The sequence below is a fragment of the Nansenia antarctica genome, assembly GCF_963989245.1.
Source record: "Nansenia antarctica genome assembly, chromosome: 13".
NCBI classification, from domain to species: domain Eukaryota; kingdom Metazoa; phylum Chordata; class Actinopteri; order Argentiniformes; family Microstomatidae; genus Nansenia; species Nansenia antarctica.
In genome coordinates this window covers 21,134,382-21,153,859 of record NC_137683.1, presented here as the reverse complement: position 1 = coordinate 21,153,859, position 19,478 = coordinate 21,134,382, and the positions used below count along the sequence as shown (strand labels likewise).

At 46.6% G+C, this 19,478-nt stretch overlaps 1 protein-coding gene across 1 annotated transcript; it reads right to left on the bottom strand.

Annotated features, from left to right (window-relative positions):
- Positions 1-124: 124 nt before the first annotated feature.
- LOC308169410 (uncharacterized protein) lies at positions 125-18,602 on the bottom strand (the record flags this gene model as incomplete). Its single annotated transcript, XM_080544093.1, has 14 exons — positions 125-678; positions 1,406-1,553; positions 2,084-2,317; positions 2,832-2,927; positions 3,502-3,896; positions 4,233-4,478; positions 6,206-6,739; positions 7,545-7,571; positions 8,776-8,923; positions 9,035-9,268; positions 11,524-11,619; positions 12,803-12,994; positions 13,483-13,955; positions 18,512-18,602. The coding sequence occupies 14 exons, from the start codon at positions 18,600-18,602 to the stop codon at positions 125-127; spliced, it is 3,468 nt and encodes a 1,155-aa protein (XP_080400219.1).
- Positions 18,603-19,478: the final 876 nt, after the last annotated feature.

The following is a 19,478-nucleotide window of genomic DNA, read 5'->3' as shown; positions in this document are numbered from 1 at the left end:
ACATAATTATTTCAGCTATGCAGTTTTCAAAATAACACACAGATTGTATGGCAAACACATTAAAACAACAAATAATCTCAACCTACTGTATCAAGATTAAGGTGTAATCTGCACACACTGTTTCTTAGCATTGCTTGATCAGAGCCTTCTCGTTCACGGGACAGATAACCATAGTGTCAGAGGCCTTGTCGCAGCAGTACAGATAAAAGAAAGGGACGATCTTGTCTCTGAAAGTGTCCATGAACGTATAGATGTGGCTCCTGGTTCTCACGTCGTAAAATGACACCTGCCCTTCCTCGTAGTCCAAGTAAACACCCACCCTTTTAGGCTTGTTGTCAAGGGTCAGGAGCAGGGGCGGGACCGTGGACGCCCGGTACTCCCGCCCTTTCTTCATGGCCAGGGCCCAGTAGCCCTGGGCGGTGCTGACGGCGATCCGCCCCTTCCTCTTAACAGAGGCCCTGGCCACGCCCAGGTACCAGTCGTCCTTGTCTCCCACCTGGACCTCCCAGTAGTGTCGACCCGAGGAGTAGGCCTCCCTGCCCAGGACGATGACCACCGTGTCGAAGCGCTCAGGGTTGTCTGGGAGGTCCTGCCACGCCCCCAGATGTCTCACCTGCCTCCTGTCCTCCGAGAGCTGCAGCCACGGGCTGGCCGTGTCGGGGTCAAGGGTCAAGTCCACTTTGAGAGGAAGCAAAGAGGGTTAGTGTCGATAAATGTGACAGCAGCTGGTGAAAGCGGGAACAAGTCGGCAACTGACCAAATGTTCAGACTTTTATTCTGAAAATGTTCAATACATTTCAATGTTGTTGAAAATCAATGACACACTCGCTAGTCAAACCAAAATATTGCAATGCAATGGATTCAGTGAGTAATCTCCACTACTCCCTAGTTAGTGTAGAGTAGTGGGGATTACTCACCGAATCCATTGCATTGCAATATTTTGGTTTGACTAGCGAGTGCGTCATTGAATTTATTTACATTTTTCAGAATAAAAGTCTGAAAATGTTGATTGCCATCTTGTTCCCGCTATTACCAGCTGCTGTCACAAAAGTACATGAGAGCGATTGGAGAGTATGTTGTTGGATCAGTGGGAAATGAAATAGGTTTACCTGTGTATCGACGAATCCTCCTCAGTTCTGAAATAAAAAAATATTAAATTAATTGATTACGAAACTAAATATATCCATTGCTGTATCCAGAAATCATCAGTGACAGTTCAAACAAATGTAAAAATTATTGTGGAAAAAAACAGTTTATATTTTAGGTTCTGATGGGTAAGGGTAAGACAGTTGAACTAAGCATGTGACGCAGTTACATAAGTTATATCCGCAGTTAAGAAGTTAAGAGGTTATATCCTTCAAGACTCAATGGTTATGACCAATCCCAGACTACCCCTTCAACCTACCAGTCTCTGTCAATTTCTCTATCTCGTCACTCAGAATGTCTTCCAGTTTGGACACTGCCCTTCGTATGATTCCCACACAGACTTCAGTGTGGACTCTGGTCCCAGACCAGTCCTTAGTGGGTGGAGGTGTGCACAGGGATGGGAAACTCTAAAGCAAGACAAATGAGAGATTGTCTAATTGAGTAATCAGCCCACCTATATTATATGAACCTTTTTAACCAGAACTTTAAATAGTAATACACAAATCTATTCTTAATAAACTATAATGAAATTAACAACCGAATAACTACGGTACAGTAAAAGCACAATCTGTAATCTAACGGTAGTGCCCTATTAAAAAAATGGTTTTTCCTTGGGTTGCTTTTTGGGGGTTTGCTGTATGGTTCAGTGTTGTCACTGTTCAAACTGGCATTGTATTTATTGTTTATATTTGTTGTTTTGTGATTGTATTGTCACAAATTTGAGACAAATAAAACGCTATACAAATACATTTGATTAATTAATTGATTTAGTAGTACAGATAATGTACAGCAGGTATGTACAGATACCTGCTTGTCTTACATGTGTAAGAAGAAAAAAAGCGCTATACAAATACATTTCATCGATTGATGACTGACTGACTGACTGACTGACTGACTGACTGACTGACTGAATGATTGATTGATAAGTCCAGATCACTTGTAGGAAGTGGATGTGGTCCTCGCTGCAAGACAGGTGTTCCAGGTCGGTGTTCCTCCTCTCCAGTTCGTTGATCTCCTTCTCCAGCTCTGTGATGAGGCCCTGTGCCCACCTCTCTGTCTCCCTCTGCCTGTCCTCTATGGCCAACACCAGGTCAGCCTGGATCCTCTGAATGGAACGCACCAACTCTGAGAACACCTGCATGCTGTCCTCCACCTCCCTTTGGGAACTGGACTAGAGAGAGAGAGAGAGAGAGAGAGAAGGAGGGAGAGAGAGTCAGAGAGAGTAAGAGAGAGAGAGAAATAGAGAGAGAGAGTCAGAGAGAGTAAGAGAGAGAGAGAAATAGAGAGAGAGAGACAGAGAGAGAGAGAGAGAGAGAAAGAGAGAGAGAGACAGACAGAGAGAGAGAGACAGACAGAGAGAGAGAGACAGAGAGAGGGAGAGAGACAGAGACAGAGAGAGTAAGAGAGAGAGAGAGAGACAGAGAGAGAGAGGATTTTCTTTTTACTGTGAGGAGCCATTGTAATTATGACAGATGTGTGGATGGGCAGTCAGTTCATGTTCATTTTCCATGTGTTGACAGGTTGAAGAATCAATTAGAAATGAGTATTACTTCAGTGGAGGAGGAGCAGTTAGTCCGTCTGTGTGAGTAGATTCCTTAGATGTAGCCACCATTGGTTGCAGATGCTAGATTTGGGGCAATAGCCATTCTCTCAGGTACGTATGTAGAGTATAGGTAAAAACTAACCTTATTCAGCTCCACTGAGTGTTTGATCTCCTCCACTTTTCTCAGTCTATCCTGGATCATCTGTTGGACGTCTAGCTCTGTCCTCTTCAGCTGTGCCTGTGGGTGTAGGGGACGGGGGATGAGTCATCAGCATACAGTACCTGTACATTGCCTCTTGAGAATACAGTAGTTTGAGTTACCTTGAGATATAAACGGACCTCGTCTGTACAGGTAAAATAAAACTGACTGTTTTAATCATTGTCACAATGCCAGTTTTATTAGTTGCCATTGGAGTTGGAGAGAGATAGGTGTTTAAAGGGATAGTTCACCCAAATTACAAAATCACATAAGTCGGCAACCGACCAAATGTTCAGACTTTATTTTTTTTTGAATTAAATAGTCTGAACATTTTGATTGGTTGCCGACTTGTTCCCACTTTCACCAGCTACTGTCACATATTATTTGGTTCCTTACCCCGAAAGGATGGACCATGGACAATCCAAACTTTGGTACTGTAATTAACAGCCAAGCTTTGTGATTCAGTAATTTGGGCGAACCATGTCTTTAAGGTGTTAATGCCAACTTCACAATAATTATGTTTTTTTAATGTGACCAATCAATTTTCCCATAAATGTGTTAACAAAAAATACAGCATTCACTCATGTAGTGATGACCTAGAACTTTCTGTCACCTTCTTATCTGTCCACTCCCTCTCCACAGGAACGGTGTAGTGAGCTCTGTGGTCCGTCTCCATGCACAGCACACACACGCACGTCTGGTCCTTCTTACAGAACAGCTCCAGGAGCCTCTCGTGTTTCTGGCACATCCTGTCTTCCAGGTTGGCCACTGGTTCGATCAGCTTGTGTTTGGAGAACCTGGTGTTGTGGTTCTTGATGTGCTCCTCGCAGTAGGATGTCAGGCACACCAGGCAGGACTTGACCGCCTTCAGCCGGTCCCCCATGCACACGTCACAGAAGACCTCCCCCCAGGGACTGTGAGATGGAGCCAGGGCTGGGGGTTCCTGGAATGGGGGTTCCAGAGCTGGGGCATCCTGAGCTGGGGCCTCCTGGTCTGGGATCTCCTCAGCTGGGGGTTCTCTGCTTGGGGGCAACAGGGATCGGGGTATCCGGGGTGGGGGCACCATGGATGGAGAAAGGCGGGATGGGGGTGGAGGTATCAGATGTGGTAGCTCCCCCAGTTGGTCCTCTGGCTTTGCCGCCATCTTGTCGTTTGGTTCCGGTGCCTTCTTGTTCTGTTGCTCCTGTCCCTGCTTCTGTTTCAGCTCCTGCAACAGTTTCTCCTGCAGCAACTTCTGTTCTTGTTCTTTCTTTTTCTCATTCTCCTTTTCCTGTTGCTCCATCTTTCTCTTCTCCTCGTCCTCTTGTTGTTTTAGCTCCTGCTGCTGCAGGCGCTCGGCGTTACTGACCCGGAGGTGTTTGAACTGCTCTGCGATCTCCCTCAGGACCGTGTTGATGCTGATGTCAGGCCTTTTGTAGAAAGTCTTCTTGCACATAGGACACTGGAACAGAGAGCCTGACTTCCAGTAGCTCAGGATGCAGGTCTGGCAGAAGTTGTGTCCGCAGGGGATGGAGACGGGGTTGGTGAAGACGTCTAGGCAGATGGAGCAGTGGACCTGCTCCTCTGTGAGGTTGCCTGGACAGGCCATGCCTGATGGAGAGGAACATTCCCAGAACACTGACAAATCGGAATACTGTACTGGTAAACTGTCCCAGAACACTGACATCGGAATACTGTACTGGTAAACTGTCCCAGAACACTGACATCGGAATACTGTACTGGTAAACAATCTCAGAACACTGACGTCGGACTACTGTACTGCTAACATTCTCAGAACAATGACATCGGAATACTGTATTGGTAACATTCTCGTCACAATAACATTGGAATATTGCCATCATATTGGTGACAACTTTATTGAGACCAGGTGAATTAACTGATACAAAAGGTCTTAGGGAAGGGTTGATGGATGATGTTATGCATTTCCTTTTTGTCTTTAGACATAAATGTCCTCACTTCTGATCACCCACCAAAAGGGTATTTATGAAATATATTTACATCTTCAAACTGTATGCTGGCATTCTTCGCTTTAATAATATGTCATCCTAAATATACTGACCACAAGTTGTTTGATGAAGATATATGCTGTCAGCATGTTTGTGCAGCTATATTGCGCCTGAGTTTATGAATACACTTCGAGAAGGTTGGCTATTCATAGACGGCAAGATTAACAACTGTCCCAAAAAAACAGTCTAGCCACTGTCCTGCTCTGCTTTCTTTCTCATAAACAAGAACGGGTCTGGAACATCTCAAGCTATTTAATCCTCGTAAAATAATTCCAAATGATTTATTCTTTATAGCTTTACTCTAACACCTTAGAAATCAACACTGTATTCTCCTCACCGAAATCAAGGCACACAAAACAACTGCTCAGAACACTTCAATAATCGCTACAAGTTCAAACTCACACAGCACTTTCAAAACCATTACTCTAACACTGCGAACAGCTCACATATATTATTGTCACACTGTTAAAACCAGGTGAAAACATGCAGAAAGAGAGAGACAGAGAGAGGTGTATGTAAAAGGACACTCACCAGAGAGCAGCTGCACCAGAGACCCCACTGTAGTCAGTGACTGCTAGGGCCAAAAGTGACACACGACACACACTCCTCTACCCCCAAGCCCCGAAATATGCCCCCTCCCCCTCGCCCCCATCTCACTTACTCTAGTTACTAATTTACACTTCCAGGACTTACTGCTTGGAGAGGAACAACGTTAACACTGGACCTTTTCTCTCTATTTTTCTATGAGACATTTTACCATACTGTAGCTTCTCTCTCTCTGTCTCTGTCTCTCTCTCTCTCTGTCTCTGTCTCTCTCTCTCTCTCTCTGATTAAATAACAGAACATCTCATTTAATTCATCTTTATTTCAAAGTTGTTGATTGAAGTACAAAAGTAAACATATTTCATTCACTGTATATAAGTACTGTCGATCTTATGTTTACAGGTTTATTGCATATATTTCAACCTTTTAGAATTAGGCCTAGCTAAATCAATGATTTTTAAAAAAGGTAAACATAGTCTCACATTGAAGATCTAGAAGTTATATTTCAAAGAACCATCCCTTTATCACATACAACATATTCTGTAGTACAAGCAATATTCAATATTCCTTTTTGATTAGTCGAGCCCCTTAAACATTTCAGACCAGATGTACTCTCAAACAAGCGTCATTATTCTGTGTAGAAAAGCATCCAGGAATCCTAATAGTAAGGCAGTCAATCATTAGTGACTAAGTGACTAAGCTGTGATTGGTTCGCATCGAAGCAGAAGGGGAAGTGTGGCCAGCTGTGATTGGATGTTTTGTCTCAGCTGTGCTTGACAGAACTGATGCTGATAGGTGCAGAGTTCTTCCCCTCCTGGATGATGCAGGGGCTAAAGATGGGGTACAGGCTTTCGCTGAAGTTATCCACAAATGTAAACAGGTGCATGTGCCTGTTCACATCGTAGAACGACACCTGGCCGCCCTCGTAATCCAGGAAGACGCCCACCTTGCTGGGGTGGGAGGCCAGCTGGATGGGCAGTCGAGCCGAAGCCAGGGCCTTGACCTCTCCACCCTTCAGCCACAGGCACCAGTAGCCACTGTCGGGGCACAGCTTGATCTCGCCCTTCCGGCGGGCGGAGCCCCGGGCCACGCCCAGGGTCCAGGCCGTCTTGCGCCCCACCTCCACCTCCCAGTAGTGGCGACCGGAGGAGAGGCCTTCGCGGCCCAGGACGAACAGGGCGGGGCTGAAGCGGCGGGGAGCTTCAGACTGGCTGTGCTTCCGTTCCTCATACCTCACCTGGCGGCCGTCCTCCGACACGAGCAGGTTCTTCTGAGCCGTGCCTGGGTCCAGGTACACCTCACCTGGACGGACGGACCACAGAGAGACTGGTTAGGTTTACAGCATTCGGAACAGAGATCGTTTTATTTGGAACAATGTCAGGTCTATGTCGAACAAAATTAGGTCTATTTAGAACAATATTAGTTCAATTTGGAACAATGTGAATTAGATTTAGAACAATGTGAATTAGATTTAGAACAATGTGAATTAGATTTAGAACAATGTGAATTAGATTTAGAACAATGTGAATTAGATTTAGAACAATGTGAATTAGATTTAGAACAATGTGAATTAGATTGAAAGCAAAGTGAGTTCTATTTAGAATGTGTAGATCAGTGTTATTTTATTGAGGACAGTATTGTTTGAATTGTTCCCTAGCAGTGAATAATTATTCTATCATTGACCAAACATTTTGTGATGACCCAGTGATGCCCCCAAACGGTGCACAGCATAGAGTAACCACTGTCAGAAACCAATAGAGAGGGGCGCTTAGGTGGCGTAGTGGGTTAAGCGTCGACCATGTAACCGCAGGGTTCCCGGTTCGATTCCGGCCGCGGAAGTATCCTGCATGTCATCCCTTCTCTCTCTCTCATCCTTCCTGTCAAAATCTCTACTGTCTCTATCACAATAAAAATGAAAAACATGAGTGGGACTGCCCCACTCAGAAAAAATAACTTAAACCAATAGAGAAGCTAGAACACACTATCTGCCTGACTGTTTCCCTTAAGTGACAAAACATTCAATACAAACATACCTCAAGGTGGGGACATTTACAGTATACACACAGTATATTCCTTTTTGAAGAGAGAAGAGAGCAGTCATACTCACTTGCATAGTTCTGCACCTTCCTGAGCTCTGTTGGAATAGACAGAGAGAGGGGGGGGGGAGAGAGAGAGAGAGAGAGAGAGAGAGAGAGAGAGAGAGAGAGAGAGAGAGAGAGAGATGAGACATACAGAACAAACAAGCAGAGGGTGAAATAAAACAGACAGAGAGATTCAACTCTAACCTGAATTGAAAAAAAAATGAGCACTGACAGAAACACAAAGAGGGAGGGAGAGTCAAAGTCAAACCAGACACACACACACACACACACACACACACACACACACACACACACACACGTGTGTCAGGTAAACAGAGCGTGTTAATCCTGAAGTCTACCTGAGAGACAGAGACATGTGGTGCTGTCAGCCCTCTGTTGTTGCCATCTCATTAAAGCCAGATGGCTGAACTCTGGCATCTAGCTCTATTCTCCATCTGCCCGCTGACATGACTCAGACTCTATTTACAGGTGCCAGTCTATTGGCCTAGATCTAGATTATTCTGGCAGATTCTGGAAGTGAGGTCACACACACACACAGGAAGTGAGGAAGTGATTGCGATGAAGACAGATTGTGCAGGGTCAGAGTCCTTGACCTTCAGAGGACCTTCATGTTACGCCATAGATAAGATAGATAGGTAAGTTCGATTTTCATTGTCCAGGGATATGTTTCTCAGACACAAACAGGACACTGTCTGCTGTTCAAACACAACACAGCAACACATAACAATTGCACAGTGCCCATCATACAACACAGCACAGTTAAAAGACCCAAACTGTACACAATATATATCTGTCAAAATTTAAATTACATTTAAAAATTAAAAGTAGCATGACTGGGGTTTGCCTCTGGCTGACTTTCCATTTAAGGTTTTGATGGACAGGAGTTGCAAAGGAGTTGTTAAAGCAGTTAAACAACCCCCTAACCCACACACTCTGACTCTCAGTACTTTTGGCATTTAGCAGACGCCTTTATCCAAAGCCTCAACAGATACATTTGACTAAGTAAGTGAATCATCTATCCATCAGTCATGGCAGGAAAAATGAATCTATGCTCTATGCCCATTTTTTTGGCAGTAGAGAAACGGTACATGGGGGGTAGAGGGAAAGTAGAGACTAGAGACGTCTCTAAGGTGTAGCTTGAAGAGGTGGTAAACACAAGGATGTACCAATTTTCATGTGTTAAATCAGTACATTTAACAATTAAATCAGTGTTACATTGAATAGTTTTTTAAAAACCTTTTCCGTAAAGCCTCTTGAGCTCTTCCTGGAACTTGTCAATGAGAGTGCTGACGGTGGAGCGGATGGTGCCCAGGTATAGGTCAGTATTTACACTCACTCCTGACCAATCAATAGGCTCTGGAGGGTGAGGCAGGTTGGGCAGACTCTGCAGAGGAGGACCAGAAGATTAGTTTGTGTGCTTGTGTGTGTGTGTGTGTGTGTGTGTTTCCACGGTTAACGAAACCGATAGAAAGTGTGTCCTCCGTGTGTACTGTACCTGGAGGAAGACCACTTTGTCCTGGGTCTGCGTGAGGGCCTCCAGCTCACTGCTCCTCTTCCTGAGCTGGTTGAGTTCGTTCTCCAGGCCCCGGGCCAGCTCCTGGGCGTGCCTTTCAGCCTCGCGCTGCCTCGCGGCGATCACCTCCACCAGCTCCGCCTGGCTGTGCTCCACAAGTCTCTGCAGCTCCCCGTACACCTGCCAGCAGTCCTCCAGCTCCTTCTGGGCACTGCTCTGCACACGGGGACAGAGACGGGGGAGAGTGGTTGTGTAGGTATATTGTGAAACGGACGTGGATGAGGACACGGAGTCAGAAACAGACACACGGACGCAGACACACGGACGCAGACACACGGACGCAGACACACGGACGCAGACACGCGGACGCAGACACACGGACGCAGACACACGGACGCAGACACACGGACGCAGACTCACAGACGCAGACGCAGACGCAGACACAGAAATAGACACAGATACAGACACAGATACAGACACACACACACAAATACACACACACACACACACACACACACAGGGACGGCTGTGGCGCAGGAGGTAGAGCCACATGTCGAGGTGTCCTTGGGCAAAACACTGAACCCCAAATTTCTCCCAATGAGCGGGCCGGCGACTTGCATGGTAGCTTGTCGCCATTGGTGTGTGAATGTGTGTGTGAATGGATGAATGAGAGGCCATTATAAAGCGCTTTGGAATAAGGTGCTAAATAAGTCAGTCCATTTACACACACACAACATCAAAGATAAACTATTGTATCAACTAGAGGGCTGCTAGTTTCAGACCCTCTACTGCCATTGTGCCCTTGAGACACTACAAACTTCAGGACAATAAAGTTATTCTCCCCCGTAACTGTACAGCTATTAATGGACAATAAAGTTATTCTCCCCCGTAACTGTACAGCTATCAATGGACAATAAAGTTATTCTCCCCCATAACTGTACAGCTATCAATGGACAATAAAGTTATTCTCCCCTAAATAACTGTCCAGCTATCAATGGACAATAAAGTTATTCTCCCCTAAATAACTGTCCAGCTATCAATGGACAATAAAGTTATTCTCCCCTAAATAACTGTCCAGCTATCAATGGACAATAAAGTTACTCTCCCCCGTAACTGTTCAGTTATCAATGGACCACCCTTAGCCCTTAAAGTCATTCTCCCTCTCAATTGTCCAGCTATGAAAGCCTTCATGCGTGGGATGTTTCCTGTCTGTGTTTGCCACCTCCACAACTGGCCTAAACAAGTCTGACTGCCCTCCCTCTGCCTCCAGGCAAATATACACCTGCTTGAGCTGGGACAACCAGGGAATGTTTAGTCCTTTAGTCACACGTCACAGATGTGTATGATGAAACAGAGGGGGGGTATTATATGGACTCTCTCTCTCTCTCTCTCTCTCTCTCTCTCTCTCTCTCTCTCTCCTCTCTCTCTCTCTCTCTCTCTCTCTCTCTCTCTCTCTCTCTCTCTCTCTCTCTCTCTCTCTCTCTCTCTCTCTCTCTCTCTCTCTCTCTCTCTCTCTCTCTCTCTCTCTCTCTCTCTCTCTCTCTCTCTCTCTCTCTCTCTCTCTCTCTCTCTCTCTCTCTCTCTCTCTCTCTCTCTCTCTCTCTCTCTCTCTCTCTCTCTCTCTCTCTCTCTCTCTCTCTCTCTCTCTCTCTCTCTCTCTCTCTCTCTCTCTCTCTCTCTCTCTCTCTCTCTCTCTCTCTCTCTCTCTCTCTCTCTCTCTCGACTCAGCATGGTGGCAGGAGTCAGAGAGCCACCCACCCAGATATCCTCTCCCTCTGTAACTTTATCCTCATTGTATTTTTAAAACACGGCTCAAGGAGGCCACAGTCGACACTGACAGTCGCACTTGCCTCTATTTACAGTCAATACCTGACCAGGAAACTGATCGCAGAGTGTAGCTATGCGACCTCAAAAAACCCTTACTAAATGAGCACTACTGAAAATCATACCATCTGTGTATCTGTTTCACATGAAAACAAAAGAACGGGTGCAAATGTACCCGAACGTACTCAAATGTCATACTGCCATTCTGCTTTAGCCTATTTATCCGAGGGGGCGTTTCCAGAAGGTTTGTAGGTAGAGAAGGGTGTGAGAACGCAGGTAAATATTTGCCCTGGCCACACCGGTTAGTCTGGTATGGATCAATGACTCAACACAGGAGAAAAACAATGTGTTCTGTGGTGCTGCACTGTAAGGCCCTGGGCCCTTTTTTTCTTCTATTTTTCCTGTGAATTGTATTGTATTGTATCCTTATATGGAATGTGCTTTAAATAAAGTTTGATTTGATTAGATTTGAAGGCAAAGGGACAGGGGTAGCTGGAGTGTAGTAAACGTTATGCCAGGGGAACATAGTACTAGTACTAGTATTCCAACCAAATAAAAAAGCTCTCAAGTTCACCGAACCAACAACAACATGCATATGAGCAAACATGGTGCATTTTGATGACATCACCCTAATAGGGGGGGCTCACTTTGATGACTCTGATGGACTGTTTGATCTCCTCCAGCTTCTTGGCCCTCTCCTTGATCAGGTGTTTGAGCTCCGACCGTCTCTTCCCCAAAGTACTCTGTGTGAGGAAGGAATAGATCCATGTTCGTTAAACAGGAGCTTCATTCAGCTCATTCGGGAGGTGATTTGACTTCACAATGATTTTGTTTAGCTTTTTAGATCAAAATAAATAAGGCAACCACCTCCATACCTCCCCCCCCCTTCCCCCCTGTCTCTCTCTCTGCCCCCCCCCGCCCCCAGCCACCCGTCTCTCTCTGTGTCGCCCCCCCCACCCCTTCTCTCTCTCTGTGTCGCCCCCCCCCCGCCCCCAGCCACCCGTCTCTCTCTCTGTGTTGCCCCTTCTCTCTCTCTGTGTCGCCCCCCCCCCCTTCTCTCTCTCTGTGTCGCCCCCCCCTTCTCTCTCTCTGTGTCGCCCCCCCCCTTCTCTCTCTCTGTGTCGCCCCCCCCCCCTTCTCTCTCTCTGTGTCGCCCCCCCCCCTTCTCTCTCTCTGTGTCGCCCCCCCCCCTTCTCTCTCTCTGTGTCGCCCCCCCCCCCTTCTCTCTCTCTGTGTCGCCCCCCCCCCTTCTCTCTCTCTGTGTCGCCCCCCCCCTTCTCTCTCTCTGTGTCGCCCCCCCCCTTCTCTCTCTCTGTGTCGCCCCCCCCTTCTCTCTCTCTGTGTCGCCCCCCCCCTTCTCTCTCTCTGTGTCGCCCCCCCCTTCTCTCTCTCTGTGTTGCCCCCCCCCTTCTCTCTCTCTGTGTCGCCCCCCCCCCCCCCTTCTCTCTCTCTGTGTCGCCCCCCCCTTCTCTCTCTCTGTGTCGCCCCCCCCCCCTTCTCTCTCTCTGTGTTGCCCCCCCCCCTTCTCTCTCTCTGTGTTGCCCCCCCCCCCCCCCTTCTCTCTCTCTGTGTCGCCCCCCCCCCTTCTCTCTTTCTGTGTCGCCCCCCTTCCCCCCCTGTCTCTCTCTCTGCCCCCCCCCGGCCACGCGTCTCTCTCTGTGTCGTCATCCCTCCTTCTCTCTCTCTGTGTCTCCCCCCCCCCCCCCCCCCGCCCCCAGCCACCCGTCTCTCTCTGTGTCGCCCCCCCCCCCCCTTCTCTCTCTCTGTGTCGCCCCCCCCCTTCTCTCTCTCTGTGTTGCCCCTTTTCTCTCTCTGTGTCGCCCCCCCCCCCCCTTCTCTCTCTCTGTGTCGCCCCCCCCCCCCCTTCTCTCTCTCTGTGTCTCCCCCCCACCCCCGGCCCCGCATCTCTCTCCTCCCCGAACTCACCATCTTCTTCTTCCACTCACGGTCGATGGAGACGATCTCGTGGGTCTTGTGTGCGCTGTCCGCGCAGGCGATGCAGACGCAGGTGTGGTCGTTGCGGCAGTAGCCCTCCAGGAGGCGCTCATGTTTCTTACAGATCTTCTCCTCCAGGTGCATTGTGGGCTCGATCAGGCGGTGGGACGTCAGAGACTTCACCTGGAGGAGATCGCGTTGAGAAATCACAGGTATTCTCTCTCTCAAGTGTGTCCTTCTATAGATTATTATTACCTTTATTTAAACTCAAAGAAAACTCAAAGAGGGCTGGTCCTCATTTACAGTCATGTTGACTATAAAAACATATAAAATAATAATAAAAGATACAAGATAAAAGAAAACAATCAATAAAACAAGTATATAAGTACAGTTAATAAAATATACAAGATATAGTACAATAAGTGCATTCATCTTAGGTAGGAGATACAACCATATACTGTATCACAACCGTCAATGGAAAAACCCTTGTCAGAAATAGGTGATTGATTGATTGATTGATTGATTGATTAATTAATTAAGCATCCTGTTGCTGACATTTGATTTGACTCAAAGAGACTCTGCTGAACTACCTAAAGTACCAGTCACAGTCCCACCCTAACTTCATTGCAGTACTCAAGGTGACTAACAGGTGACATGGCAGTAGAAGACACCCTCACCTTCTTGTGGTGCCTCAGGTGGGCCTCACAGAACGACCCACGACAACTCAGACACGACTTCATCGCCCGAATCTTCTTCCCGAGGCAGGCGTCACACGGCACATCGCCCGCCCGGGCGTACTCTCCTCCCTCGGTAGAGTCTCCAAGCCCCGCCTGCAGACCCAAGGTGGCGGTCCCACCCCCGCTGCCCCCGCTGCCTGGCGACCCCACTCCGACCACAAGCCCCTGGAACTGGGAGGAGATCTCGGCCAGCACGCGGTTGACGCTGAGCTCGGGCCTCTTGGAGTAGTTCTTCTTGCACATGGGGCAGGTGAACTTTTTGCTGTGGTCCCAGTAGCCCTGCAGGCAGGCCTTGCAGAAGCTGTGTCCGCAGGGGGTGGAGACCGGCTCCACGAACACCTCCAGGCAGATGGAGCACGTGAACTGCTCCTCCGAGAGGGTCCGGCTTCCCGGGGAACTCGGGACGCCTGCGTGGCAGAGGGAGGGAGAGAGAGAGAGGCTGGATGAGAGAGAGAGAGAGACAGAGAGAAAGAGAGAGGATGGGTGAGAGAGAGAGAGGCTGGGTGAGAGAGAGAGAGAGGCTGGGTGATAGAGAGAGAGAGGCTGGATGAGAGAGAGAGAGAGAGAGAGAGGCTGGATGAGAGAGAGAGAGAGAGAGGCTGGATGAGAGACAGAGGGAGAAAGAGGCTGGATGAGAGAGAGAGGGAGGCTGGGTGAGAGAGAGAGAGAGAGGGAGGCTGGGTGAGAGAGAGAGGCTGGGTGAGAGAGGGAGGCTGGGTGAGAGAGGGAGGCTGGGTGAGAGAGAGAGAGAGGCTGGGTGAGAGAGGGAGGCTGGATGAGAGAGAGAGAGAGAGGTTGGGTGAGAGAGAGAGAGAGAAAGAGAGAGAGGCTGGGTGAGAGAGAGAGAGAGAGAGAGAGGCTGGGTGAGAGAGGGAGGCTGGGTGAGAGAGAGAGAGAGGCTGGGTGAGAGAGGGAGGCTGGATGAGTGAGAGAGAGAGAGAGAGGTTGGGTGAGAGAGAGAGAGGGAGGCTGGGTGAGAGAGAGAGAGAGGGAGGCTGGGTGAGAGAGAGAGAGAGGCTGGGTGAGAGAGAGAGGAGATTGGGGGCTCCTCAAGGGACCTCACACTTTATAGAGGACGGGAGTCAAAGAAAGAGAGAGAGAGTTTTATAATTAAAAAAAACCTGTTGTCAAAGAGAGTGGGGGAGAGAGTGCAATTCGGAGAGCGTGAAAAGAGAGGAGTGTGAGGGGGGAGGGGCAGTGTGGCGTGTAGACTAGAGGGAGAGCACGGGGAACAGGGAGGGGGGGAGTGGGGTACAATCTCAGAATGTGTGTCTCGTCTACACTCTCACACTCACACACACACACACAACAACAACACAGTGCTCGCTCACTCTCATCAGGAAGTAGGTTTGAGGATTGTTTCTCTGCGGCGGCTGCAAAGCTATCTGAGGAATGTTGAAGTGCAGGATTGTTAGACCGTGATCCACCTGCTCTGTGTTTAAAAGATAACACAACACAGCACTGTCTCGCCCTGGTGCCTTACTGTGTCAACATAAAAAAAAGACATGTCCTTTTACATAGTAGTAATTGTACACTACAATGTTCTTTGCTGGTAACTGTTACTGTAAACAATTAACTTTTTTGACTCACATTTACCACAAAACCAACTCATTGTCAATGTTACTTATCACACCAATGACATTTTGATGTTCTCATACAAGAGTGAAGTACAAGTTGCATGACATTAAAGTGGCCACCAAGGTCCAGACTTTAGTTTCATGGTCATGATCAGCATTGTTTTTTAAAAATCACGTCAAAGCAACTTTCAACCAGCCCAGTAACGTATGTGTCAATAGCTCCTGAAATGTTCAGGTTTTTATTTTTTAAGAAGTACAACCAATACTTACTCTGCATGTTGAGTGTCTCTGTGTGGTGTTGAGATGTTGAGCTTCAGACACACAGGCTTGTGTTTCTGTGTCCTCTAGGTGGACTAGAGCTCTTCCCTGTAGTGCCCTCCTGTCCTCTCTCTCCCTCTCTGTGGAGTTCTTTCAACAGGTTGTAATGGACTTTTCTCAATTATGCTCACTTCCTTCTCAAAGAGGATTGGAGGAGGATATCTGAGGGGAGGAACCGAGATCTTCTCCACCAATAAGAACAGAGAGGAGGGCGGGGGAGAGGAACGTGAGGAGTTTCTCACTGAGAAAAGGCCAATGTGTGAAACTCTGACACTCCCTATCTCTACGTCTCACACCCTGCAGTATGCCGGCCGCGAATTTGCGAAACCTAGGATGGTATGGGGAAGGCAGGGCAATACCGCTACCTGATTGGTTGGCGAAAAACATGTTTATTGACTGGGCAACACGGTGTGGTTAGGGTTAGGGTTAAGGTTAGGGTTAGGGTTAGACTGTCCCTGTAATCTCTATGTGTGATGTGTGAGACCAGGCTGTTTATTCTGATAATAACCAGCTTGTTAACATTCAATTTGTCACATTGTATACCCACAAATACATTTCAGAACTTTAGGAGTTGTTTAAACTTGAACTCTGTATTTACACTGTGTTGCCCAGTCAATAAACATGTTTTTCGCCAATCAATCAGGTAGCGGTATTGCCCTGCCTTCCCCATACCATCCTAGGTTTCGCAAATTCGCATCCCGGCCCCCTCATACACACACACACACACACGCGCGCGCGCGCGCGCGCACACACCCTCTTTCACACTCAGCAATCCATTTCCTCTGGGTGTGTCCAAGCGTATGTGGGTGTGTCCAAAGCAGGAACTTTGTGCTTCACCTCTGTTTCCGTCCATCCCTGAGTCTGACAACACCACAATGACTAGGGCTAGAGCTCTGGCCAACACATCACATGCACTCTCCAGAATGGCATGGTTAACATTGCTCTGAATGGGTAATGTTGTGTGGTGTGTGGGTAATGTTTTGAATTCTGTTTTTCACAGGCTCATTGTAATGCTAAATGTAAACATTTAAAAAGAAGAGACACTGCCCATTTCCTTACAGCAACAGTCAGTTTTTATCAAGACATAAGTCACAGAAAATACAGAAATAAAAACAAACTCTACTGACATTATTACAGCATGTTTCTTACTTAAGCATTCAGGATGAAGAACCCATTCCTGTCATCATCTGTTGTCGGCTGTTTGTTGTAGGCTATTTGTATCAGTCATCAATCATTAGCCTAGGCAAGCATATCTACATATAAGATGTCTACAGAACAGATAATAATAGTAATAATATGAATACAGTACATATTATGTATGGAAAACAGTAAGTCAGAAACAGAATATTTTGAAATCCCTAGGCTCGATTCATATCAGATTTGTAGTAGGCCTACCTTTCCCATCGTCAAATAAAATCAGATAATTATTTGTCTGATGGAAACCTAGTAGCACCACTATCAGGTTAACCCTCCCCAGATCAACGTATCTACTGCACATTGTGTTCAGGCAGTACTATAGTTTGTAAACAACACTTTGCAAGTGTTACTACACTAGAATTACCAAACGAAAAAGGTCCTGTTTGCTTCCATATCAGAGGGTTGTTCTCTTTGATACATGCATTGGAGATAAAGTGAGAGGAAGGAGTTCCTTCTTATTAGTGTGACTTTGACAAGGAGTGAAAATAGGGAAGATTTTCTGCTTAAAAGAGCAGCTGTTGAATGAGAAGTTATGTGACACGTTCTAGCCTTTTGGTCAGCGTATCGGTAACCAATCAAAATGTTCTGACTTTTATTTTGAAACACAGAACTATGTTTCAACGTTGTTAAGAATTACAACACAAACTCGCCATTCAAGCCAAAATACTGCAACCCAATGGATTCTGTGAGTAATCCCCACTGCTACCTAGTTAACTATAACACTACTTTACATTGTTAGCAAGCTCACAAAACAAGCTGTGCTAGTTGACTAGCGATGTGTCATTGATTTTCAACAATGCGGAAATGTATTCACATTTTTCAAAAGAAAAGTCAGATCATTACATCAGATCCCGATATGAGGACCAAAGCATTAGAACGTGTCACATATGGGACTTGGCCTCTACATTGTAACACCTCTTTGCGGGAGTCGTCATGGGGTGAGAGAAACAGGTATCAGTGCAGGCCTCAATCTCTTTGCCCTCATTGTTGCTAATAGCCCAGAAACCACAGCTTGGGCTAACTGTTATAACCATTTTCCTGTTCACAGACAGTTTAGCAACCCCTAAAAACCAGTGATTTATGTTGCACCCCAACTTCCCTGTAGTACTTCCCTGAGGTGATGCTCTCTTTGTCCAGGACACAGACACCGTTGATGAGCGTTATCCGGGACCTTCTTCCTCATCTGGAGGTTTACTTTGACTTGTTATCCATCAGGGCAGATGATCCCCCGAGGATCTGCAGTGTAAGGATCCAAGGACAGCTTCACTAAAACAGAAATGGAAGCATTATGGCTTGAATGGTGTTGCATGCGTACTACAAAGCATGTACTGTACTGTAGAAGTGGAGGATGGTGGAGGCAGACACTGGAGAACAGGTTCATTGTAATACATGGTATGGAACAAGGATTACTCATTCTATGCCATAAATGACAATGAGCCCGTCCTCCGATTTCTACCTCCACCAGCCTCCACTGTACTGTAGATATCTTGATAATGACACAATTACACACCTGCTTACTGTTACATCTGCATCCATTTTAAGGAACAACATAAGATTAATACCAGAGGAATCTCCCATTCTCATTTAGATTAATAATAAGACTCTTTCTCTATTGTATAATGTGAAAGGAAAACGTCAAATAATATATCAAATTGTGACAGCAGCTGGTGAACGCGGGAACAAGTGAGCCTGCTAACAATGTAAAGTAGTGTTCTAGTTAACTAGGTAGTAGTGGGGATTACTCACCGAATCCAGTGCATTGCAATATTTTGGCTTGACTAGCGAACGTGTCATTGATTTTCAACACCAGCTGCTGTCGCAATTGATATGCTGTTTCTTACACACATCTCACAGTATGAGGTCAGACTCACCAGGCAGGACTTCAGGGCCTTGAGCTTCCTCCCAGTGCAGACACGTCACAGGCCACATCCCCAGCAGCAGCAGCAGCAGCACACTCCTCATTGACGGTTGCAGGGCTCTCAAGTCTCACGCATTGGGCATGAGACACACGCGGCGTGTGAGCGTGTCTGTGAACGCGTGAGACCTAAGAGCCCTGCGGTTGTATTCTTCAAATGATCCGCAACTTCTCTGGATGAAGTGTTTATGCGAAGCTCAGGTCTTCTGTGGAATCTCTCCTTACATATGGGACATTTGCCAAACACACCATGTTTCCAGACGTTGTGGCCACGTGCTGTAGAGACTGGGTCAACGAGCAAATCCAGGCAGACAGAACACTGAAACTGGCTCTCCTCCAGGGCACTGAAGGAGAGCCAGAAATGGTGATTCTTATCAACTTTTATGATTGAAAATGTTATCTATAGGCCTAGTGGATGAAATTCAACTTGGTTGCTAAGAGTTGCATGTTGGGCAATTTGCATGTTTGTGTTATCCAGAAAGTCATCTAGTACCATGGTTCACTTGTAGTGAACTTAGAAAGGTGATCGTTGGTGAGTCTATGTTTTGATGTCCAGATCTCTTGCCAATAACTAAATCATGCAACCTTTCCTCATTAGCATACTTTGCATAAATTATGTAATACTACTACTTCCAATATACGTTTTCCCAGAGTACGTTTTAATGGCAATATACTGCATAGTGCATATAAAATATAAGAAAAAGTTAGCTCATTTGAAAATCCAACCATTTACATTAATGAATGCTAATAAATAATAAATAATAAAATATAGGAAACAGCGATACGTTCATTTAAAGTTAACAACAACCATAACCTCACTCTCAAAGGCCTTCACCCTCTTCATCATTTCTCTCCTCACTCCCTTCAGCCTCCTCCTCTTCTTTGACTTTGTCTTCATGTATTGTGAATGGGTTGCAGCAGCG